The sequence below is a fragment of the Pipistrellus hanaki genome (genome assembly GCF_964339955.1).
Source record: "Pipistrellus hanaki genome assembly, chromosome: 16".
NCBI lineage: Eukaryota > Metazoa > Chordata > Mammalia > Chiroptera > Vespertilionidae > Pipistrellus > Pipistrellus hanaki.
Genome location: NC_140518.1, coordinates 18,611,529 through 18,638,948, shown reverse-complemented (window position 1 = coordinate 18,638,948; position 27,420 = coordinate 18,611,529). Strand labels below are relative to the sequence as shown.

Genomic DNA, 27,420 nt, shown 5'->3' with positions numbered 1-27,420 from the left:
GTCAAATTACAGTGGGGAGGATAGGGAGATATGGGGGAGATAAGAGATCAACCGAAGGCCTTGTATGCATGCATATAAGCAAAACCAATGGACGAAAAACTCTGGGGGGGAGGGCAGGTATGGGCGTGGGGGGGTGGGAGGGCAATGGAAAGATATGTACACATATAATACCTTAATAAAAAAAATAAAGTCTTGCACAATAAAAAAAATAAAAATAAAAGACTTTTGGAGAAATTTTTTTTTTTTAAATCTGGCTAAAAATAGATCTTTTAGGACTGACAAGTACTACACAAATTCTATCAACCCATCCAAAAACCTGCTTCTTATATTCTGCTTTAAACCCACTCTACACAAAAAAAAAGCCATGGTGGAATGGTTTTGCATGAAAGTGAAAAGCACTTAATATGACTCTTGTAAACTCAAGAGCCCACTTTCACTTAAAATCATGCGGCAACTCACCGTCTATAGGCCCATCCCTTATTTCAAATACAGACACCACCACCTGACCTTTCCTATTTCCTAAGATTCTTTCAAAAACAAATCTGCCAATCAATTTTCTATTCTTAATTAAATAATGTATCATGGAAATAGTCCTAGAATCTCTAAACATTCATTAGAATTTTGAAAAGATAATAGCTATCCAGAAAAGTTAACTTCTTCAGGATAACTTAGTTAGAAGATAACCTTAGTGCTATGATGAAAAACAAAGACAGCCTTTTGAACTCAGGACTAAGCAACTACTTAGGTCAGAATTTTCATGCAATTAATAGCTCTATTAGAGTTTTTTAAATTAAAAAAGCATAAGTTGTCTAACTAATACAACTCACAAAACCCTTTCTATTATGAACCAGGAAACCAAACTATAAAACTTACATAAAGTGGCTTTGGCCGGTGTTGCTTGAGCATCAGACCACGCACAGAAGAGCCTTTAGTTCAGGGGTCCTCAAACTTTTTAAAGTGGGGGCCAGAACACGGTCCCTCAGAGAGCTGGAGGGCCGGACTATATATGAACTACTAATTCCTACTGTAACACCTCGGCTGCGCTCACTGCCCAAAAAACCTGGCGGGCCGGATCAGACTCCTCTGCGGGCCGCATGTGGCTCGCGGGCCGTAGTTTGAAGACCCCTGCTTAGTTCCATTCCCTGGTTCAAGAGCATGAACCTATCCCTGGGTTTCAGGTTCACCTCACCCCCTGTTGGGGCAGGTGCATGAAGCAACTAATCGAAGTGTCTCTCTCACATCCAATCTGTCTCCCTCCCTCTCTTCCGCTCTGAAAATAAATGGAAAAAATAACCAAAGGTGAGGATTAACAACAACAACAACAAAAAAGAAATTTATTAAAAGTATTTCTAAAATAACATAATATGCTCCAAGTGAAATAAAGAACATGGAAGAAGTACATTCATTTTAGCTTCTTAATGCCCTTTTCCCCCCTCCATTCTAGATAGCTAAAAACATCTCCCAAAAAGACAATTAATACACCACCATATAACCCCTAAGTAACCACTCATGATTATGAGACTAAATTATGAAAAGCATTTAAATGCTGTTAAACATCCTACAATGCACAGGACAGTCCATACAAAGAGCTATCTGCCCTGAATATGTCAATCGAACCTATGTTGGGAAACCTTGCCTAAACAAATTCATGTCTGGAAACCACAAAAATATGGGAGAGGAAGAAAACAGTATACATAGTCCCTATACCGCCGCCTACAAGAAACTTAATTAGAAGATAGTCTAAAAGCAACAATTCTATATTATGGCAGCTATTTATTACTCAAATGACAAAAATGTCATAAATATCAGAAAAATTTGTCCTCTTGAGTAGTATTAAAACAAATGCAGACAACGATCATTGAGAACCTATTAAATTCATTTTTCTAAATAACACTAGTAACATGAATGTTACTTAAAGTTATACTTCTACTATCAGAGCGCAGAATAAAGTAATACAACTCTTTCAGAAAGCAATCTAGGGATAAATATAGCCACCAAAATGGTTTCCTTTAATCTCAGAGCCCAATTTATAACAAAGAACACAATGTACAGAAGTACTCACTGCATAAGGTCCAATTATGAAAATCTGACAATAATGTCCAACAATGAATATAGTACTCAAAATCTAAATATCATTACTATTATTTATGTGCCAGACACTGGAATAGGAGGAATAGGATATAAACATTTTACATACATTATCTCCTCTATCCTAAAAACACCCCATAAGGTAAATGTTAACTTAAGTCCTATGCTACAGAAAAAGTAAGGTGCAACGACCATAGAGCTAGCAAGTTAGAGAACCTAGATGCAAATCTGGACAGACCAGACTCTAAAGCTTGCTTCAACTAAATGCAAGATTGGTGGTTGCCAGAGGTGTGTGTGTGTGTGGGGGGGGTGTTGAGGAGGTGGCGGGAGGGGGTGGGAGGGGAGACGCAAGCTACCTAATAAAACAGGTGAAGCAAGTCTAAAGGTACAAATTTCCAGTTACAGAATAAATAAGCTCAGGGAATGCAACAACATAACATCCATCCATCCATCCATCCATCCATCCATCCATCTATATCTATCTATCTATCTAAAAGCCAAGCAACCTGAAAGACCAGAATGACCAGAACCAATCGATATGATGCGAACTGTGGGCAGCCACACGGCCCAATGTGGGGAGGGCCAGCCAGCCAACCTCTCCAGGCCCCTCCTCCAACCTCCACTGGCCCGACCCCAATAGGGTGTGGGGCCAGAGGACAAGCTCCCAAGACCCCTCCTGCTGTATTCACCAGGCCTTGCTCCTTCAGAATACCAGTTGTTCTGATCGATGGCACATGCACTTTCTGAGCAGCACTTCAAAACGTACCAAGAAGTGGAAAATTAGGTCTCTAAATGGTTTGCCTCAAAACAAGAAAAGTTCTATTGGGACGGTATCCACAAATTACCTGAAAGATGAGGGGAATGTGTAGCTAGTGATGGATATTATTTTAAATAAGCACTTTTGATGTTTCTCTTGAAATTATCGTGTTTTCTTTGATTACAAAATCCGCATTATTAACTGGTACACCTAGTAATTAAGAGTTATGAACATAGTAAACTTTAAAAGTTCTCATCACAAGAAAATAAAATTCTATAACTATTTATGGTGTCAATGTTAGACTTATTGTGCTAGATCATTTAGCAGTATATACAAATATCAAGTCATTATATTATTCACCTGAAACTATATTAATATAATGTATGACAATTATACCTCAATTTGAAAAAAAAATTTTTTTAATCTTTAAGAGCTAAACATAAAAGTTAAGCATAGTCATTCTTAGGGAAGTTCTTCTCCAACAAAAGGCTTTTAACTCCAAATAATTTCATTCCATTTCTCCCCTCCCCATACACTGACATCTCTTCTTGCCCCTCCTAGTTCCATCAATATTCTGCCAATTTTCCAGGATCAAAATCCAGTCCCATCACCAAGTTTCCTAAAATGTGTTATCAATGAAATATGTTAGATGATTTCGACTTAAAAATCTAGTACAACCTTGACTCTTATCCTAATAATCTTTAGCACAGTCACTTGACCTCTTTGCACCTACATTTCTCATCTGTAACTAATAAATTTGTGCTTCTGCCTAGAGAGGGCTCTAAAATTCTCTATTATATCAATCTTGCATCTGAAACCTTTCTTCCCATTTCATGTCCATTGCCCTGATTCCAGACTTTTATTCACAACTAGAATATTGCTTTTAAGCCTTGGCCTGCTCCAAACCACACCACTACCAAAAACTATTATGAGCACTTGAATCATGCCATTCATGTTCATGATTGTCCACTATTCTTAGGATAAAATCCAAATACACCAAATGGCATTCAAAAACAATGTGATCCTAACTTACCCTTCTCCCACTTCGTCTTCCATTTTATTGAAACATTTCTCTCCTCTCAGTGGCCAACACAACATCCTCACCTGAGGTCCTTCATCCTTGCACCTGAAACAACCTATTTCCTTTTAGAAAGGTAAGTGACATCACTGATCCAAACCAAGTGCCATCTCTTCTCAAGTATTCTGATCACCTTAGGCCATAGTAATCACTCCATCTTAAAGTTCAGCAATCAATGCCTCTACCATCTATCTAGTATTAAATATACACTGCATAACTCTAATGCTCCCTTTTCTACTTGAAAATGGTGGGGAAGAGGGATCAGTCACAGAAATTATTCCTTGAAGGCAAGAACCAAGTTCTCAATTCTTTTTAAGTGCTTTCATCATTTCTTATTTTACTACTAAGATTCCCGATGCACAAAGATTGTGCAGAATGGGTCTTCCTTACCCTGGCTGCTGACACAGCCTTTGCTCCCGCCTGTAGCCGCCTTTCTGCCTTCCCAGGCTGCCCAGAGTGGCTGGGGCGGTGCAAAATGCCTACATGGTTACCATGGTGATGACATAAGCATCCCGCCCCTGGCCCCTATGTATGCAAATTAACCTGCCATCTTTGGTGGTTAATTTGCATAGCCACTCCTGATTGGCTGGTGGTATGGTCAATTTGCATCTTTCTCTCTTATTGGTGTAGATCAGAGAAGTATTTTCTTGCTCTTTAGGGCAAGGGTAATATTGACGGTAGATGTTCCTGAAAGACTAGTCTCCAAATAATTGAGTTACATTGAAACTTTTTACATTTATTCTTTGCTAAGAGAATTCTAGATCTCATTTTCTGGAACTTCCACAGGGATACTTTTGACTACCCTCAATGATGACACATCTTAGTTTCTACTCAGATTATCAACAAAGGTAGCTCCTCTGATCACTGTCGAAGGACTATCAAAGGAATGAGGAATGTAAGCTCTTTGAACACTGGTCTACTAGGAAACACCCAAATATGTCAACCAATCTTAATGTTCATGGATAAAATTAAGGAAATTTAATTCATCAATACTATCAACCTATTTATAATAAACCATGAAAGTGTAAATCATCTAACATTGCTTCACACATTAAGTAAAAATACTAAACTTTCACACCTAAAAAATGTAAAACCAAAACCCATTTACACTTGCAAATATTAAAGTCACCTCACAGTCTCAACTCTTGGGCCTGAGACCTACTTACTTTCTATCAACTTATCATTACGAACAAATTGGGAAGACAATCATTGCACCAAGCAAACTTCCTGCAAATACAAAATTAGTCTTTCCACTTCTGTGAATGCTTGAATTTGCATAAGAGATAAATTTCAAATACAGTTGGGTAGAAGCAAATTAAGTCTCAAGCAAGCTCACTCTGTTTTCATCTTACTACCGGTATGTATAGTTTAGGGCGTGCCCAAAGGATACTTGCTGGAAAAATCTGCTAGGGGAGTGCCAGTTCAAAAAGAAAAACATCTTCACCCAGTTGGAAATGTGGGGAAACAATGATTGCAGCAACCTGAGAAAACTCTCAAGATCTGAAGAAAATTGTTAAAGAAAAACTCCAGATCTTTTCATTCTCAAAAGTAAAATCCCCTGAAAGGCAACTAAACCAATCAATGAAGGATTCAACTATGTCAATTTTATGTATCTAAAAAGCAATCACTGAAATTCTGCTTTTATATTTGGCAGTGTCAAAAGGCAGCTGGTCGCTTATTTGTTCTATGTAAATAAACTTTACAATCTATTAATAGTTTTCAACCAATTGTGTCTAAGAAATAGGAATTAAAAAAAGCTTATTTACTTATTTTTAAAATTAAAAATTGTTATTGTTTTTGCTTATCTGGGGGAAGGGAAGAGGATAGATGACTGTTTTTCATTAGAGATATTTATTTCCAAAGCATAACATTATTAACAGAAAAGGACACAGATCTGGTAAAGACTTTGTCTTCACTTCTCACTACACCCCAGCCTCAGGGTCTATACTTTATAACCTTACTTTCAGGTTTCTTCATTGCAATAAGTGGAAAACAACAAAAATATAAAATAAAATAACAGTGACCACATACAGGCACACACACTGGTACCAAGTTGCCTCATGAAAGAAACAGTAAACAGACTGCTGCAGTTCTGCCACTAACTCCCTGAGGGGACCCAGTCTGCAGACTCACTATAGAAATGCAGGTAATAAGAGCTACTCAGAGGGTCACCTGGCCATTCAGCATACCTAAGCAAAACAGACAATATGCCTAAGACTGACAAAAGCCTTTCCCATCCCAGCCTGAGTCTCATCATTATTTAAAAAGGTATAAATAATACTTTTAAAATGAGGAATTTAAGCGTAGGAAGATTAAAACACAAAACTAAAATTAACAATTCAATAGTAGTCCAGAATCCTTTCTACTATATTGCTCCTGATTAGTACTAATCCAAGTGATAAGAAAACCTAAAATTCATCCTTCAAGTTTGTCCAGTGATTATCAAATCAATAATAAAAAAAAATACTTAATGTTAACCAGGACACTAAAACTACACAAATTCATATAAGTGCGTATAAATCAATCAGGATAGTATTCAATTGCCATTTCATGCCTTTCAAGTTCTTAATTTCCAAAACAAAGTAACCAGATTTACAAGAGATTTCTTGAGGAAAATATATTCATAAACACTAAGTATCTGCCTATGATTCATATACTAGCTGCAAACACAAGGGAAGACTAAAAAAGAAAGAATATAAAATAAGAACATAAAATATTTTCACATCTTAAAATATTTTTTTTCAGCAACTGGGGAAATAAAAGGATTTTTTCACATAAGTTAAAATACAAATCATCCCTTTAGCATGTCAAAATGTTTTTTCACCTATTTGATGGCAGGGGGGAATTGCAAAATAGGCCACTTCTTTAGATAATTTACTACAGGAGAAAATCTATTTAACCTTCCCATCACCCTTCCTGGTCAATGCCATGTCCATCCATTAGTGTAAAATGCTGTCAAAGAGGCTTCTAAAAAGCTATGTGCATTCATGTTGCTCCATTTCTCAAAACAGAATCTTCCTCGTGCTCCTTCCCAAAAAATTCCCAGAAAAAAACAAAAAGAGCAGTAACAAAGAAGTAGTTTTTATCTTCACCTTGACCACAAGCAAATTATTTAACACATCTATAGTCTTGGGACTTAAATGTAAACCGGTGATACAACTTCATCACATTTTAAATGTTAAATAATGTAAGCCACCTAATATAGAAGGTGCAATCAATATACATTAATTCCCTTGGGGTTTTCCCCCCCCCCCCCCTTTTTCTAAAAATAAATTTAGCTCCTTCCCAAACTATCCAAGTTATAGTCCATGAAAGAAATGACCCCTAACCAGTTTGGGTCAGTGAATAGTGTCGGTCTGCAGACGGAAATGTCCCATGTTCGATTCCGGTCAAGGGCATATACCTTGGTTGCGGTATTTTAAAAAAATTAGTAGCAGGGTAAAGTCTCTTGAATATAATGTGAAATAATATTTTACATGTTTAGATTTCTTTTCATCAACCAAGTCTAAAGAATAATTTGATTGTTTCTACTAATAGTGTTTGTATTAAGGCTATGGGTGAAGAACCTAGATTAATACTTTGATTTGTTATGTATTAGATTTTTAGCTGTGTGACATTTAGCAAGTTACTTAAACTTTTCATTCTTCAGCCTGAGTCTATAAAACTAAGATACTATCCACCTTTTTGTATTGTAAAATTAAATAAATTAATGCATGTAAAGCACTCATAACACTGCCTACCTCAAAATATTCAACAAATGCAGGCTATTATTTTTGCCCTACCAATATGTCTCAATTCTGTTGTCTGATTAGGCAAAGTTGGTTCAAATGTTGTCTCCTACCTCTACCAAATCAGTTTAATTAAAATTCTCCTGGGACTCTGATCTCCCAGGTTTCAGACTAAATCCCAAAGGTCCTAAGCTCTGTCTCTCCCAATTTCTATTTTCTCAGGATTCATCTTTCAAGTACCAGAAGCACAAATAGGAATCAATTAAAGGGTGAGCAAGAAAATGGTCACTACTCTTTCTATATTCTATTAGATAAAAGTAAAACACATATAAGAAAACTAGAGGCCCAGTGCATGAAATTCACTGGGTCCTCCTCAGTCCAGCCTGCGCCCTCTCATAAGTCTGGGAGCCCTCAGGGGGGTGTCCAACTGACAGCTGAGGCCTGCCCCATCAATCGAACATCCTTAGTGGTGCCACAGAAGACAGAGAGGCTCCCGCCATCACCGCTGCACTTGCACTTCTGACCACCAGGGGGCAGTTCCTGCATCTGAGCATCTATACTTCCTCACGGTCAGTGCACATCATAGCAACTGGTTGTTCCACCATTGGGTAGATTTGCATATTAGCCTTTTATTATATATGATAATGTAGTCCTAACAGTTTGGCTCAGTGGATAGGGTGTTGGCCTATGAACTGAAGGGTCCCCAATTCGATTCCGATCAAGGGCACATGCCTAGGTTGCGGGCTCAATGATGCCCAGTGGGGGCGTGTAAGAGGCAGCCAATCAATGAGTCATTCTATCATGGATGTTTCTATCTCTCCCTTCCTCTCTTAAATCAATAAAAATATATATTAAAAAAAAAGAAAAGAGATGTAAGCCTGGCCAGCATAACAATGGGTAAGCACTGACCTATGAACCAGAAGGTCACGGTCTATGACAGTGGTCAGCAAACCACAGCTTGCGAGCCACATGCAGTTTTTTGGCCCCTTGAGTGTGGCTCTTCCACCAAATACCACATGCAGGTGTGCACATACAGTGCGATTGAAACTTCATGGCCCATGTGCAGAAGTTGGTTTTCAGCTCTAAAAAAATTTCAATCATTGTACTGTTGATATTTGGCTCTGTTGACTAATGAGTTTGCTGACCACATTATGTTTTACAAGACACTTAATGCTCTATTTACATTAATATATGTGCATATGCCAAAGCCGGTTTGGCTCAGTGGATAGAGCGTAAGCCTGTTGAATGAAAGGTCCCAGGTTCGATTCCGGTCAAGGGCATGTACCTTGATTGCGGGCACATCCCCAATCGGGGGTGTGCAAGAGGTAGCTGATCGATGTCTCTCTCTCATCGATGTTTCTAACTCTCTATCCCTCTCTCTTCCTCTCTATAAGAAAATCAAAACATACTTAAAAAATATATATGCATAAATTTTAATACACAATGGGAAATAGGAAAAAGATAATGAAATCAGTAGATATGTAAGCACGTCATCTTAGGCATAAATTTCTGCCTAGCTTGCAAAATAATCTAGTCCATTTTAGTCTTTGTCTAAGAAGAGAAAAGAGAAACGAATGCAAATACTATTCATTTAAAATAGAATGTGGACCCAAGCTTTTCCTTTTCTAGTAAAACTATTTTACCATGATGATGGAATCTAATATGGTGCTCTGCAAATGACACTGAAACCTCTGGGTATACCAACAGCCAAAAATGTTTAAATGAAAATGAGTATATTTCCACTGCAGGTAATAAATAGCCTGCCCAACTTGCCCCTTCCCCATCTCAATACATCCATTTAATCCAATTACTCCTGCAAAAAACCTGAGAATCACTCATAATACCTCTTTGCCTCTTTCCACTGCATCAAATCAATCACACGTCCTAGTGACTCCATCTCCAATAACCAATTCTCTCACTTCCCTGCCAAAGACCAAGTCCACCATTCAGAATCTCTTCCTTGGGTTACCACAACAGCCTAGCTGGTCTCCCAAAGTCCATATCCATTCCTTTCTTCACAGTGAGAGAGGGGTCTTTTAAAAATCCAATGATATGTAAACCCTGTCGATGGCTTCACATTAAAAATTTAAACCTGAGCCCTGTTTGAAAGTTTGCCGGTTTGATTCCCATCAGGGTATATACCTAAGTTGTGGGGTGGTGCACACGGGAGGCAACTGTTGGATTTCTCTCTCTCCCCTCCTCCCCTGCTCCTCTCCCTTCCCCTTTCCTCTCTCTCTAAAAATCAAGATATCCTTGGGTGAAGATTAAAAAGAAAAAAAATTAAATCTTACATGACCTACAAAGCCACCCATATGACCTGGCTTCTAGCTCCCTCCCTGACCTTACTGGTATTTCTCACCACTCTCTTTACACTTTGCTCTGTTCTTGAAAGTATCAAGCACCTCCCATTCCCAAGTTCTTAGCAAGCACATGCTATTTCTTCAATCTGTAACACACTCCTCTTCTTCACCACCAATTCCTTCTCTTCATGTTTACATGTCACTTCTTCAGGATACCATCCCCACCTATCCTAATTAGATGTCCCTATATGGACTCTCATAGCACTCTAAACTTTGTTTCTGTGGCACCCAGAAATTTATGGAATCACTTGTTTAAATAATTAATATCTTTCTACCCAAGATTCCCTCAAGAGAGCAGGGCAGGGATTGTATCTCTTATTCCCCATTGTATATCCATAGTACATCAGCTCATAGTAAGCACACAATATATCTGATAAATGAATTAATTCCAAAGCTCCAATGTGTTTCTTTGAGGCCTCTGTACAAGTCCACTTCTCCCTCTTTTTATAGAGAATTACTTGGAAGTCTATTGTCTGATTTTTAATACTTGCTGGACCTTGTAAGGAATACAGAAACCTTCACTTTTTTGGACACTAGTAAAGAACCAGGACCCTTATGGGCTATTTTATAAACTGTATGCTTATAACTTACACAAGATTAAGACTTCAACCTTCTACGATGATCCCTCTTTCACTGCTCCCATACATCTACTGTTAAGTCCTATTAAACCTGCTGCATCATCTCTGGAATTTTCTCTTTTCCTTTTTACACTAGGTTTATCACCCTTATTACGAGGACTCTAAAATAGCCACCACAACCCGTCCTTTTAGCTTCTGTGCAGTTTATGCTGTGCCTTCTACCTATACCAACCTACCTCATTAGGCTACAACCAAAAGAAAACTTTCTATTGAAATCCTAGCCACCCTTCAAGGCTCATTTCTACTATCCTCTCTTTCCAATACCATCAACCAGCTGTAATAACTTCCTATTTCATTTGTATCACCCAGCATTTAACTTTATATTACTACTAGTGACCCGGTGCACGAATTTGTGCACACTGAAAGGAAATTAGAACGTGGCCGGCAGGATGGGACTGGGCGAGACAGGCCAGACACACCCTGAAGCCAACCTCCTGTGGTCCCTACCCGGTGTCTGTGAAGTGAGCAGGGTCCCTCTGGCAGGTGGGGTCCCTTGGCCTGGCCTATGGGAATTGGGCTGAAACCAGTTCTCCGACATCCCCCAAAGGGGTCCCGGAGCGTGACAGGGCACTCTGTAAAGTTGCTGTCATACAGGGTGTGGACTGCAAAAGCAAGTGTGCAGTAAACCAGATTAGGGGCCAACAGTGCCCCAGCAGCAACATAACTCACAGCCGAAGGTAGAATCACGCGGCCCGGCAAGGAATCGGGTTCCCTCCTATCTGGTTTCAGGCTGCATCACCTGAGAACTGCTGCTACCAAGTCACTGCAGCTCTGCAGCTCCTGCATTGAGGCTCTGCACCCTGGTGGTCAGTGAGCATCATAGCGACTGGTAAGATGGTCACATACTTAGGATATTGGCCTTTTATATATAGAGACTACAGACCCGATGCATGAAGAGGCCTTCCTTCTCCTGGCTGCTGGCATCGCCTTTGCTCTGGGCGGAGCCACCTTTCCGCCTTTCTACACAGCCCAGAGCGACTGGGGTGGTAGAGAACACCTGCGTTCCCCCCTCACCCCCGGGCTTGGCGTCTGTGGATGCAAATTAACCCGCCATTTTTGTTGTGTTAACTTGCATACTCACTCCTGTTTGGCTGGTGGGAGTTACAAAGGTATGGTCAATTAGCATGTTACTCTTTTATTACATAGATGTGCCAGGCACTAAGTCTTCACCTTTGTCTTGCTATGTCTCCACTCCACAACAAAACTTTAAATTTCTTGAGGACAGAGATTCAGTTTATTTACCTACTAGAGGCCTGGTGCATGAAATTAGTGAACAGAGGTTGGGGGGGAGGGGTCGTCCTCAGCCCAGCCTGCACCCTCTCCAATACAGCATCCCTCTCACAATCTGGTACCATTGGCTCCTAACCACTTGCCTGCCTGCCTGCCTGATGGCCCTAACTGCTCTCCCCGACTGGCCTGATCTCCATAACTACCTATCTGTGCTCCCTTCTCCTGCCCTGATCCTCCTAACTGCCTATCTGCTCTCCCTTCCTCTTCATGCCCTTCGGACCTCATCTCAGATGTGCTGAGAGCTCTCTGCCGCAGCCCCGCCCCATCCTGATTGGTTGTCACGTGTCGGTGCCCTGGCCAATTTGCATATTCCTCTATTATTAGTATAGATGACAGCCACCTGTGTTGGAGACCAATGTAAGCTAACATTAAAAATGGAGACACGTAGGGATCCAATATGGAAGCCCACTTTCTTCAGCCACTTTGAGGGATATTTCCTCCAGGTCGTCTCTGGGATGCTGTAGCTGGAGATGCCCAGGTCCAAGAGCCGGTTGTTGATCTCATGGAAGAGTTCCACAACCTGTGTCTCACACATCTGTTCATTCAGCAAGCACTTATTACATTACTACTTAAACACTAACTATAAAAGAATCCTTAAACTCAACTTTAAAGAACAAAACACTGGCCACAAGGCAACAAAAAACATTTGTAGCCAAACCGGTTTGGCTCAGTGGATAGAGCGTTGGCCTGTGGCCTGAAAGGTCCCAGGTTCGATTCCCGTTAAGGGCACGTACCTTGGTTGCAGGTGCATCCCCAGTAGGGGGTGTGCAAGAGGCAGCTGGTCGATGTTTCTCTCTCATTGATGTTTCTAACTCTCTATCCCTCTCAATTCCTCTCTGTGTAAAATCAATAAAATATATTTTTTTAAAAAACACATTTGTAACAATTAGATCTGCAGCAAGTAGGTAACCCAAATTCCTGTTGCCTAACTTCCTTCCGAATCACAAAAGCAGCACCAAGAATAATTCTCATTATTGATATATATAAAGAAGCACCAAGAATAATTCACTTTATTGACATATATGTGTGTGTGTGTGTGTGTGTATTCACAAGAAAAAAGGAGGACAGGGAAAAGGGAGTATATACAAAAGTTCCTGTTTCTCCCACTGGATGTCATAGGCAGACTAACAGAAAAACAAAGGGCTTTAAATCAAAGGTGTTCACAAAATAAAAGTTTTAACTCAGCACTGAAGTAACTTGTATAAGAATACAATGGAATTAGTTTCACATATGTATCCCACACACAGAGAAATACAATAATCACTTTATGGACAGCAATAAAAAAAAACCTAAGGCATTAAAAGAATCAAAGCTCTGAGTCACAAGCCAAGAAAACTGTTTTGTTTCAAGTTACACCAGTGACTTACAGAGACTTTTGTCATCAATGTTATTTAAAGATATAGTAACACAATTCAAAGTACTTTGAGCCCTAGAGATCAACAAGGTCAGTTCTCTCTTTTATTAGAAAAGTGATTACGGGAAGAAACCAAGATGGCGGCATAGGTAAACACCTAAACTGGTGCCTCGCACAATATCAAAACTACAGCTAAAAGACAAAACGAACACCATCAAAAACCATAGGAAAGCTGGCTGAGTGGAAATTCTACAACTGGAAGGAAAGAGGAAAGCACACCGAGGCTCAGAGGAGCTGCAAAAGACTGAGGTACAGAGATGTGCGCAAGGAGAGGACAGATGGCTGAGTGCACGGGTGGCTGAGTGCATGGCTGGCTTTCTGAAAGGGGGGGAGGGGGAGATACGGAATCTCCCAACTGCTCTGAATTCCAGTCACAGGCGAGACTCTGGGAAACCAGACTCATTCGGGGAGAATCTGGGCTGTCAGGAAAAGAGAAAACACACTGAGACTCAGGGGAGCTGCGGAAGGCAAAGGTACAGAAACGCACATGCGCACAGAGGACTGACTGCTGATTGCTGATCTCCAATTCCAGGCAGGTTTCTGGGAACCCATACTCATTTGGAGAGAAACTGGACTGTAAGGCAGTGGGCAAAACTCGAGGGTGGCTTTCTCTCAGAGGTGCTTGCAGCCATTACTGAGGGACACTGAGACACAGGGGCCTCACAGGGCAGGGCCGTCAGGAAGCCAAGGCTATCTGCTTCGCCCTGAGACTCTGCCCCATCCAAGCTGAGCACAAAGGCTTTTGCAATTTTGAAAGTCTTGTCTCATAAGGGTGTCTCCAGCACACAAGTTCTCCCAGTGTAGACACACCTGATCCTCACAGCTAATTGGCCTGGAGGTCAATTCCTCCCAGTGATACCAACAACAATCAAGACTTAACTACAACAAGGCTGTGCACATGGTCCAGAAAGAGGTGCACCAAGAGTATCCACCTCAGGTAACTGGGGAGACGGGGGGGGGGGGGGGGGGGGGGGGGGTGTTGGGTTTGGGCAGGCAGGGGTACAGAGGATGAGCCAAGACCCCCTGTGTCCACCGCAGCCCATAGTTCCTTTCAAGGTGCATGAATCCCTGCACTGGGCCCCTAATACAATGATAAACAATTTGCCAAAAACTCAACATATAAAAATCAATCATTCTGCTACTGCTATCATGTGTCTAGGACTTAGTTTTTCCTCTTGAGAGTTAGAAAAAAACAAATGAATTCTTAGTGAAGGCTTGCAATTTTCACAGAACAATTCACTTATAATTTAAACAGCATTATTTCAAAACAATTAATTTCAACAGTCTCCTGTACTAAATATTTTTAACATGGCTGAAAATATTTAATACAGGATCAACTTTATCTCTGGCAGAAGTACTTCAGTGAAGGAGTGAAATATTAGACAGACTACCAGAAAGTGAAAACAAGTTGAAACTCACCAGTTTTATTTATTCTAGAACTCAAGAATTCTAAATGTGGTTATGGGATTTGGAATAGACTACTAAATGACCAAGATTCAAAGACTTCCCCTTTTTTTCTTTTTTAAGCAACACCTTCCCTCCCATTGTCTGACCAATTACTGAAAAATCTTAAAACACTCAGAAGGTCAACACACACCTGTCTACCATCCTGACTGGGTAGCTCAGTTGGTTAGAGCATCCTCCCAATACACCAAGGTTGGAGGTTCGATTCCTGGTCAGGGCACATACAAGAATTAACCAATGAATGCATAAATAAGTGGAACAACAAATCAATCTCTCTCTCCATATATATTATTATATATGGCTAGATACTTGCATTAGGAGTCAATCTAATGACCTTGCTCAACAAGGTCTTTGAAGTAGTGGTGCTTTATTGGTGCCTTTAATTTTGAATCAATTACATAAAAATGTGCAAAAGTATATTTATTCACAGTATCTTTATATTTTTTTTTTAATTGATTTTTTACAGAGAGGAAGAGAGGGATAGAGAATTAGAAACATCGATGAGAATCATCGATCCGCTGCCTCCTGCACACCCCCTACTGGGGATGTGCCCGCAACCAAGGTACATGCCCTTGACTGTAATTGAACCCAGGACCTTTCAGTCCGCAGGCCGACACTCTATCCACTGACCCAAACCGGTTAGGGCTCATTTCTTTCACGGACTATAACTTGGATAGTTTGGGAAGGAGCTCTATCCACTGAGCCAAACCGGTTTCGGCTATTCACAGTATCTTTAGTTCTCCATTTTTTCTTACTTAAATTGTAAGTGGGTTAAACTGATCCCTAAAATATCTGTGAACTGTCCTTGCACTTCACACTCTTCCAAGTCAACAAAACCAATACATGAGAAGGCCCAGAGCTAAGTAGTGAGTGACTAGACTAAGGTCTTTTTAAATCACTAGATTATCCCATGGAATAAAAAAATTTCTCTCCTATTTTTATTTCACTGGATTAGAAGTTACCCACATTACCAAAACTTAAAAACTTTTAAAATACAAGTTATACTAAAAACAGTAAGCTTCTAGATTATTTTCTCAAAATACACAAAACAAACACATGAAACGTAACTTGTTTCAACTACAGTATTAGTTTTATGAAATTACTCTAAAACACAAAAAAAATCTATTAACTAAGAATTTTTAACATATTTTTATTGATTTCAGAGAAAGGATGGGAGGAGAGAGAGATTGAAACATCACTGATGAGAGAGAATCATTGATTGGCTGCCTCCTGCATCCCCTCCTGGGGATCAAGGCTGCAACCCAGGCATGCGCCCTTGACTGGAATCAAACCCAGGACCCTTCAGTCCACAGGCTAACACTCTATCCATTAGCCAAACCAGATAGACAAGGCTAACATCAATTTTTTTTTTTTTTTTTTTTTTTTTTTTTTTTTTTTTTTGTAGCAATGGTTTATGCAGCAAAGTCAGTAGGGATAATGCCACAAATATTCACAAGGTAATGTAAACTAGTAATCCATTTAAGAAAAAAAAAAATTTACTTAAACTTAAAAGTACAGCTATCTCAATTAAGTCTCCAGTGAAAATCTTAGTTACCTTTTTAAAACAAGCAAGAAAAAACAATTATTCCAACATAGCCACCTATTTGAGCCTTCTCTAGTAATCCAACCTTTACAAAATCCCTACCCAAAGTAGAAATGAGAGAGGATTTGCTAATTAACTATCCAAATTATGTTTCCCTTTTCCACGAGGGGCAGAAGGTGACCGGCAATCAGGGAAAGGCGATGCCGCATCACACCTCTGCTGCTGCCACTACCGGCAGCGCAAGCCTCGGCTGGCCCTGGTTCCGAGCCTCAGGCAGCCCTGGAAGCTGGGGGTTTGGGGGGGTTGAGGGAACTGGGTGCCTACGGAGGCAGGTGCGGGGGGGCAGGCCTGCCCCCAGGCTTGCCACATACTTGCTGCCCCAGCAGGGATGAGGGGACTGGGTGTCGCCATCTCTGAGGGTATGACCATCAATTAGCATATTCCATCCTTATTGGTTGTGGGCACTGCCAATTTGTGACAGTGTGAGGGTCAATGAGCATATTCCCTCTTTATTAGACAGGATAAAATACTGATTGCCCTAGCCAGGTGGCTCAGTCAGTTGGAGTGCTGTACTGAACACCAAAAGGTTGTCAGCACACATAACAAGGTTGGGGTGCATATGGGAAATTGATCCCTAAAATACCTGTGTTTCTCTCTCACATAAATGTTTCTCTCTATCTCTTTCTCTATCAAATCAATAAAAACATATCCTTGATTGAGAATTTTTTTTAAAAGTAGACTGATTTATCTTTATATTTATATTAATAAAAATATATCCTTGAGAATTTTTTTAAAAATAGACTGATTTATCTTTTTTTTTTTTTAATATATATTTTATTGATTTTTCAGAGAGGAAGAGAGAGGGATAGAGAGTTAGAAACATCGATGAGAGAATCATCGTTCAGCTGCCTCTTGCACACCCCCCACTGGGGATGTGCCCACAACCCAGGTACATGCCCTTGCCCAGAATCGAACCCGGGACCTTTCAGTCCGCAGGCCGATGCTCTATTCACTGAGCCAAACCGGTCCCGGTGACTGATTTATCTTTATATTTATACTCTGTACTTCCTTTTTTATATATGTGGAGACAAATGCAGAATTAAGAGGGAAGAATATGAGCTCCACCACACCAACTGAGTGCCACCCAAAGCTTATGCAGAATTTTCCTCAAACAGACTTGGAAACACCAGTAAGCATTTATCATTAAAAAAAGTCAATACATTTAACTTAGCTGAGAGAAAATAAAATCCAAATCTGATAAAAATGGGCTATTTTAGGTAGAGAATCAGGTTGTGAAAAAGTGGATTGTGCTTAGATGTAACCTATAAAATACTCAGAGCATTTTCTGATTATTAGTCCTTTAAAAGGAAAGGAAACCTCAAGTGTTAAAAGTGAAGACTAGGTATATTCTTGGCTGAAAGCTCATTAAACCAACTATAAACTCCAGCAAAGTGAACTAGGTCAACTAAATTTCTGTCCCCATCTACTAGAAGGAACAAATTCTGAAGTTAAGTCATATATCTTATGTCCAGTTTCAAAAAAAAAAAAAAAAAAAAAAAAATCTATTCACTCACAGCATAGGTACAGTTTTACAAATAGATGTCTATGTTTAATAAATTAGTTTTAAGAAGAAATTAGCAGCAACACGACACTATACTAGAAATATCTTCCATTTCACTAACAAGTGTATGCACTCACCTACCTAAAATTAGGAAAAAAACAAATGGAACCTACGTACTTATAAACAAAGAAGCCCATACTCCCCATAATGGGAATTCCAAGTCTTTCTCCTGTGTTCCCTCTCCAGAATGTCATTATGCATGGGTTCTACTCACAGAGGTATGTGGCGCTGCCCAGGATCCGCTCTGGTCAGTTCTTCCTCTTCAATATCAGATTCTCCTCCTGAACTACTGTCAGTGACATCTGAATCAAATGCTTGTTCACTGCACCTCAAGCTGGCTATACCACTAGCTGTAAATCTCTCCAATTCTTCTGAAATGGAATCACTTTTCAGGAAGTTGCTAAGTCCTTCTGAAGTGGTGGTGTCACTGGCAGCTTTTCTCAGTGCAGCCTCAGCCTTTCGAGTCAGCATCAACTGGCTTCGGGGCCTCAAAGATTCCAAGTTTGGCAGTTTGCTCAAAGTTTTCTCTAAAAATCCACCCAGCTGATGCTGAATGTGCCTTTCCACCTGCTTGGCTTGCACAACCTGTAAGCGCTTCTGTAATCTGCGGGCACGGTTTTCAATATCAGCCTGCCGCCGTAGTAAAGCTGTTATCCTTGTGTCAGAATCTAAAGCACTAAAAAGAATGGAAGACAGGGGAGACTTTTTACCCTCTAACTTGACGCCCCCCAAATTAGAACTGGAGTCTGTGCCAGGTGATAATCTACTGCTTCCTTGAAGTGCTGGCTGTTCCATGGAATTTACAGAAGATTTGTTTGCAGTGCTATTATTGCTAAATATAGTTGTGTGTTCTACATCAAGGCTTCTATGTGGAAGAGTGCAATTGGTCATACCCCCCTTCAAGTCCGCTGATTCAGATGCCACCATTTCACCCCCCTGAGAAGATGAAGTAAGAGTTCGTTTTCCCCCATTGAGGGAACTGGAATTGTCATGATCAGAATGTGTTGAACTTTTAGTCAATTTCTTAGCCAACCCATTTACAGGTGCTTGTGGCAGAGCTGTCTGACCACTGGTATTCATGGTTCTAAGATTTTCTAAGGAAAACTCCAAAACTGGCTGTCTCCCCAACAGCTCAGCTCGGAGTTCATAGGACTGAGATAAGAAAGGGTGAGATTTAAGGACTGTCTGCTTGCTGAAGACACCTTGCAATTTCAACGATTCCTTCGAGGAAACAGGTGTTACATCGGAGCAGAGATAAGACGCCACCAAGGGTTGCAGCTTTCCCAAATCTTCCTTAGGATTATTTCGGAAGTCTAGACTGGGATCCTCTGCAGCAATGGCTTTTCTTTTGGTTCCGTTGGCAGCAATAAGGATGTTGGCGTTGCCGTTGTTTTCGGCACTGCCAGGGGACAAAGTGGAGGATGGGGGAGCCAGTTTGAACCGGATATGGTGTGCTTCAGCTGCTGCGTCAGTGAGAGCGGGCGCCATCGCAGCCATTCAGCACAGAGAGACAGGAAGTCCAGCCTCTCCCGGTGCCGAGGCCAGCTCCACGGTCCCTTTCTGCCTCCCCAGAGAACAGACTAGGAAAAAAAAGAACAAAAGGAAGTTAGAAATACAAGCATACTAGACAACAACAACATTTTTAATACAAATACTCCTTGAGGCTATAATCCAAACTCTGCCTCCAGTCATTCACTCTGGAGACCTAAATATCCTTCATCAGGGGAGGGAGGGGGAGGGCCAGAAGGGAAGGAGGGAGAGGGAGAGCACATACACACACTTTTCTATACAAAGAAAGAATTCCACCTTTTTTTTTTGTCACTTCTTACCAGATTGAAAGTAGCTAAAACAGAAGTTACACAGTGAGAGAATCATAGATTATTAAAGTCAAATCACCCGCATTTAAGAGAAAAATCTCTTTAAACTTCTTAAAATTAGTGGATTTAAAGCAAATGAAGCAAACTAAACACCTAGCAATTAAACAGAAAAGAATTAGTAAGGAATTCTCCATCCCTATCAAAAAGTTTGTATGCCAAATGTCATAAATCTGTGTATTTTTCTGGCCAAACAATCCAGTGTTCACCAGCTTCTCATTTCTCGGCAAGACAGCTCATACTATAAGCTTAACTGTGTCACACTTGTCCACTTTCTTTCACTGTCCTCAGTACAACCCACTTCTCAAATTAATTGCCCAAGTTGTCTCTTCCCTTCACTCCAAAACTTCCTAAAAGAATAATATAAATAGCTGCCTCTGCATTCTAATCTGGTTCCTACCTCTCAGGCAAAAATTACCAGTAATCTCATTATCAAATCTCAATGGTCAAGTCTCAATCCCCAATCTATTTGACTTCTCTAAAGCATCAGGTAGTGCTGATCGATTATTCTTTTTTAAAAAATATAGTTTATTGATTTTTTCACAGAGAGGAAAGGAGAGGGATAGAGAGCTAGAAACATCGATGAGAGAGAAACATTGATCAGCTGCCTCCTGCACACCTCCTACTAGAGATGTACCCACAAACAAGATATATGCCCTTGACCAGAATCGAACCTGGGACCTTTCAGTCAGCAGGCCAACGCTCTATCCACTGAGCCAAACCAGTCCTGCCTGACCAATCATTCTTGAAACTCTCCTTTCCTGATGTCCTTGATACCAAGGTTCCTTCTGCTGTCCTCTTCTCTCTGAACCCTCTTCCTTCTCAACAACTACTAGTATGCATTAGTACCGTGAGGCCTCTAGTATGTTTAATGAGGCCTCCTAATACTCAGGAAAACTTGCTGAGCTGCACTAGTCAGCATTCTCACCTCTGTGTTTCTTAAGCTCCCTGGAACTCAAAATTCACTTTCATTAATACTTACTCTTCAACTAGATTTATTATCTCTGGTAATGGTATTGCTTTCACTTAGTAACCTAAGCTAAAAGCCTGTCATTTGCCTCTATTTGGTTTGAGAGCAAAAGAAAATCTATGTAAAGAACTAAGCCAAATGTTCTTGAAAGTGTGGTTTACAGACTTCTTGGGAGCTCAAAGACCATTTCAAGGGTCCACGAGAGGTATTTTCACAGTGACACTAAAAACTTATTTGCCTTTTTATTTTTTTGTGTGTTGATATTTGCAATGAGGGTACAAAAACAAGGCTGAGCACCTGTGTACCAGAAAGACTGCAGGTTCAATTCCCGGTCAGGGCATATACAGGAGGCAACCGATTCATGTCTCTCTCTCACATCAATGTCTATCCGTGTCTCTCTCTCTCTCCCTCCCCCCCCTTCCTATCTCTTCCTGTGTCTCTAAAATCAATAAACATGTCCTCAGGTTAGGATTTTTAAAGAAAACTAGTTCCATTTATCAATGTCCTTGACAAAATTATGAAAATTATAAATTTATTAAATCTCTACTCTTTACTTTTTAAAATATTCTTTGTGATGAAAGGGAAAGTATGCATAAATTACTTCTGAAGCTTTAGTAAGTCTGTGCTCAGTGGTTAGAGCCTTGGCACACCCACTGAAGGGTCTTGGGTTGGATTCTCAATCAAGGGCATATACCTGGGTTAAAGGTTCTACCTCCAGCCCCAGTCGGGACACGTGCAGTAGGCAACCAATCAATGTGTCTCTCTCACATTAATGTTTCTCTCCCTCTCTCTCTCTCTCTCTCACACACACACACACACACACACACAAAAAAAAATCAATGGGAAAAAAATCCTCAGGTAAGAGTTAACAAAAAGTATCGAATAGTAGTCTGAGAAAAAGCACTTGTACAACTGTATTGGAAGCTGAACTAGAAGCTTTTCTCATCTAACACAATTTTTAGTTGGCAGAACTATGTAGTTAGCAGACATTTTCCCAAAAATGAACAAAGTGAACCTGTCACTTCAAGAAAAACCACTGGCAATGTTTATTGCCAATTTATAAAAATCTGAGTTTTCAAGCAAAAATAAGTATTTGAAAACTTTTATCTACCATCATGAACTTGAACATAATATCCATTACTTTAAAAAGTCATTTCTAATTAAATATACTACTGCTGATATCAATAAATGTGAATTTTTTATACCATATAATAAAATGTGTAAACATTTGAAAGATCTGGGAAGCTCAGTAAATGACCAAGTGGCCAATGAATATTAGAAACTCATGCACAGGTAAAAATAAGCTCAAGACAGACCAATAGATTTTAATTTAATCTAACTTCTTCATCTCATGGCACACTAAAATTAGTACTAAAATCCTGCAGCACACCAAAAAATATTTTTTTTTGCTGATCTGACAAAAAAAAAAAAAACAGGTGTAATTTTGATTCATTTACACTGGACGGCTAATCTCATTATTGTAGTTGGCTGTTATTTTTTTATTAAAGTATCTAAAGGAAAAAGCAACCTCTTCAGAAGGAATTCCATTTCTAACTCCTAAATCTTTATCTTTCTACACCAAAATACTACTACTTATAGAAAAAGATAAAAATCTACAACCATCACCCTCAGTTGGCTTGTAATGCACTGCTGAGATTCAGTATTACCCCTAAAGGCATTCCCAGCTAAGAAGAGTAGGTCCAAGGTCACATCATGGCTCCACCCTCATTTAAATTTTCAACTGTTCCCGCCATTTCCTCATGCATGAAAGATGAGCCTATCTCACAAGGTTGCTGTGATGATTAAATGGAATATTTCCAATTACTTAGCCTAGTGCCTGGCAAAAACACACAATGTTTGCACTATTATAAATAATAACCTATAGACTAGAAGCAAATATAAAAATAACTTTCTATGAGACTTCTTAATGCACAGGAAAAATATTAAGCAAATATTTCTCTAAAAGATCCCTGTACTTGAGGACTTAGGGGAAAAAGCACATAAATGGACATGACAAATCTAGTTAGCTAGCACTCAATATTAGCTTTAATTGCCATAAATCACCACCTAAGCTTAGAAATTTTAAAAATATTTTCACTGTATGTCCAGATTTCATTTTATTTCAATATTTCATGATGTTTCTGATAAAGAGAGCAAATCAAATGCCCAACAATTTAAATTATGAAATATTCATACAATGGAATACTATGCAATAAATAACAAAGCACACTTGCATTTACTGACATGAAAAAGTTCCTGCTTCACTGTTAATTTTTTTAAAGGTGTTATAAAACAACTACTATAACCTCATTTTTGTTTAAAACGTAGATGGTAATATTCTTCAGTCTTTAGTTTTCTGACTTATGTAATTGTCTCTACCACAAACATGTATTACTTATATAATAAAAGGGAAGGACGCAAAAAGAAAATAATGCAAATTTTTAAAGAGCCAAAAAATTTGAGTAAGGCAAAATGTTACAGTGACTTCCTTAAAAAATGAACATACTCCACAAAATGTTGATTAAAACAATTATTCTCATCCCACTTTAAATCCTAAAAGTTTCTCTGTCCAACAATTTAAATCAGAGAAGACTGTTAAACTTTAGCAGTTTTATAAAAACAGCACAACAGCTTATAATAAGTCTCCTTTCTCCTAAGAATACAAAGCATTAAAAGCTATAATTAAGTTATTAATCCTCAAAACAGCCTGGACAGTAGTAGGTTTCAGGCTGGGATCATAATTACCAATTTGCAGGTAGGGTTATAGTGTACACTCAAAATAAGAAATCTAAAATATCCCTATTTTTAATTCATCTAATAAACCACAATCTGACAAATGCAGATGAGGCTAACATAAATTAAGATTTTCCCGTAAGTTTAAAGAGACAAAGAACCTATCTGCTATAAAAGGTTGGGCTAGGTAATTAATGGTTTCCCTACCAGTTCCAAGGAAGCATTTGGATACTAGAAAATGTTAAATGGGTTCAGCAGGCAAACACATTTGGGGAAACACTTCCTTGATAGAGATCCACAATGTATTTCATCATACTGGATTATGCAGATGTTAGCCTTTACCAAACTTATTTAACAAATAAACACCTTTTTCCCATTACACCTATGAATATCTTGAGGAACCCTGTTCTGAGGGATACAGTTGGAATAAAGTTCAAATATGTGAATTCCAGGGTCCCTTCCTGTGCTTAGGATTCTATTATTCTAAACTGCAGTACAGGTTCAAGGACAAACTTCCACATTAACACAAGCAAAAACATATCCCTAGGGCAGAGTTTCTCAACACTATTGACATCTTGTGCTGAATAACTGTTGTAGAGGAAGGAGGTCTCTCTTGTGCACTGTAAGACATTTAGCAGGATGTCTGGCCTCTACCCACTAGATGCTAGTCACACCTTTATACAAATTATGACAACCAAATATGCCTCCAGACATGTCAAATGACCAATGGGGGGCAAAAATCACACCTCCCAATTGAAAAGTACTTCCTAGAGATACAGACCTATATCTTTATCTATAGACTTAAGATATATTCTTTCCAGAAAGCAAAACACGTGGCTGCTTCAAATACTGCAGTTAGTCAGAACTAACTTCATACCTATAACTGAAATTTTTGCCTTATTCCTCATTTGTTTCCAATAGAGGACTCCCAAATACGAAAGAAAAACTAGCAGTATCCACCTTGCAAAAATCTTAATAAGCTGCAAAAATCCAAGGAGAAGGGTTTGGCCATCTGACTGGCTAATCACCATACTTTCACTGAAAACAAGCAAAAATCAGATGGGGAAGAAACGTTTGCCCATAATGTGGCTTCTTTCCCCATTACCTCATTACTCTGCACAAAGGAAAGAAAGAGAAGGAGGAAGGTTGGTTCGGGAAGTGTCCATGAAGTTGTCAAATTAGCTAAAATTTCATTATGTAAGAGGTTAGGACAAGAGAATGGCATTCTAGTGAGAGGAAATAGCATGGGAAAGGCAAGGCTGTGGGAAAACATAGGACATCCTAGAGGTTAAAAGGAATGATCAACCTTCCTAAAATATAAAGTTAATAGAGGAAACATTACAGAAAAAGGTAGCAAGACAGTTTGAAGCCAATTCAATAATGGACAACCTTCAATAGCAGCCTTTACTCAGACTTAAAGGTAGCAGAATGTCATTAAAGGTTTTTCAAATGGGGAGTGACACGTCAGAACTGAGCTTTTCAGAGACCAGTTGGATGGGATGGATTAAAGGAAAACAAAAAGGCAAAGAAGCTACGGCAGTAATCCAGACAGGATGCAACAAGAACCTCAACTAAAGTGGTCACCACAGTAGTATGGTCAAAGTTTCCTCCAAGCTTAAATCTAGAAATTGGAAGGTGCTAAAGTTTGCACAAGGGCCAAATAAGTGACACAAACATTAATATAAAGGCTCTTAAGGACAAGAAAAAAGGCTCTCTTTTCCTTCATAACTTTGTCTTCTCTATGCATTGCTCATAAAGCTGTTGAGGTGTGGTATATCTTCTCTATTCTTAACACCACCAACCCAAACCCAGCCAGGTCTTTATCAGCTCAGACCTACATCATAGCAGCTTCCTGACTAATGGCTCAGACCTCCAATACATTCCATATCTTCTTATCATCTCACTTCTCTATTCTAGAATAACTTCTAGTGCCTTTTCATAAGTCAAAATTCTCCAAGATGAAACTTCCTATATAATAAAAACCTAATATGCTAAGTGTCCAGGGGATGTCGGAGAGCCAGTTTTGGCCCGATCCCACAGGCCAGGCAGAGGGACCCCACTAGTAAAACAATGTTAGAACAAGTGCATCAGGTAGTATGAGCCAGAACTCCCCCTAAATTCCAAGCTCCACAATCTCTGCCCAGGCTGCTGCTTCTACCAGGAAGGCCCAAAACATAATTAATCCTTCAAAATATAAATCACTACAGAAACTTTTATCTACTATTCAGATTCACATTGCTATCTTCCTGCTTAAATTGTTCAATGAACTTAAAGTCACCATCACTCAATTCAAATTATGTGTTTGAATGTTCCCTAATTGTCACAATTTATTAATTATATTTCCAAAACAGGCAGTGTTTTTTAGGATTCTTCTCTTGCATACTCATTAACTTTATCTAGAGCTTGGTAAACTCTAGATAGTACTGTAACCGATTACTGACTGAACTAGAATAGTCAAAACACACTGGTTTGCTCTGGCAAGTATGTTCAATGGTTACAGCACCAACCCTGGGATGGAAGAGTCTCAGGCTCGATTCCCAGTTGAGAGCACTTATCTAGGTTGCAGTCCCCCCCCTCCACTCTCTCACCCAATGGAAAAAATATCCTTGGGTGAAGATTAATAATAACAACAACACTTGGTGAGGTCGATGTTCAAAGATATTGCTAAGCAGAGGAAGATGAGGAAACTCTAATCAAGAAAATGACAAAATAATGGGAAAGGATTTAGGAGATGATCCACAGAGTAATTTGGATGAGCCAAGTGGTACATGTATACAGCTTCTCAAGAAGAGGAAAGCAGCCCAAGTCGGTTTGGCTCAGTGGATAGAGTGTCGGCCTGCAGACTGAAGGGTCCCAGGTTCAATTCCAGTCAAGGGCATATATCCGGGTTGTGGGCGTGATCCCCAGTGCAGGGCATGTGGGAGGTAGCTGATCAGTGAGTCTCTCTCATCAATGATGTTTCTATCTCTCTTTCCCTCTCCCTTATTCTCTGATTTTGTGTATATATATATATATATATATATATATATATATATAGAGAGAGAGAGAGAGAGAGAGAGAGAGGGGGGGGGGGAAGTAGCTCTGTATTAGTAATTTGTGGTAATGTACTGAAAGCTACATTATGGGACAAAATGCAAAGTATTTCTTTTAAATGGAAAATAGTGTAGATATGTTATGAAATACAATAGGGAGTAGAGACTTATTTTTTATTACAAGTCAAAATAATAATGTCCCTAACATTTTCCTATGCCAATAGAGCTTCTTAACCAAAAACGTTTATAATTACTAAGGGAATCATAGCTCTAACTGGAGGTTATTATTATGTCTGCTGCTCACTAACATTAACTGACCTTTCACTGTGCTAAGCGTTTTACATGTGCTCTCATTTATCTTCACAATAACACTGTAAAGCAAGTACTCTTGTTTTCATTTTACAGATGAGGAAACTTGACAGTCAGAACTTCTAAAATGCAGAAGCAGGATTCCAATTCAAATCCCTAATTCTAAAGTCCACAACTTTTAAACCATCATATTAAGTAATTTAAGGCTAATTTTAAATTGAAAGGACCTTAACTGCTAGACACTAGATTTCCAATTTTAGTCTTTAGAGGAATACCAACTGATTATCTCCAATAAACATTTTATTAAAATGCCTATAACATTAAAAGCACAACACAAAGTGCCTACAGTGATGACAAAGATCAGTAAAGACACGACTATGCGATCAGGGGATCACATTAAGGGGACCCTGGCATAGGCTGAGAGTGGGTGGAATCACAGAAGGCTTCCCAGAGGGAATAACATCTAAGTTGAAACCTAAAGAATATGTAGGGTCCAGCATCATCCATACTGCTACTTTATT

At 39.4% G+C, this 27,420-nt stretch overlaps 1 protein-coding gene across 6 annotated transcripts in view; it reads right to left on the bottom strand.

Moving 5' to 3' along the window:
• The window catches only part of KANSL1 (KAT8 regulatory NSL complex subunit 1), a 137,774-nt gene that overhangs the window by 79,198 nt on the left and 31,156 nt on the right, over positions 1-27,420 (bottom strand). For all 6 annotated transcript variants that reach the window (XM_084861654.1, XM_084861658.1, XM_084861657.1 and 3 more), the window contains one exon: positions 18,196-19,561. In XM_084861654.1, coding sequence (XP_084717780.1) covers positions 18,196-19,478 — 1,283 coding nt within the window. In that variant the 5' untranslated portion in view covers positions 19,479-19,561. The remainder of the gene's footprint in view (positions 1-18,195; positions 19,562-27,420) is intronic.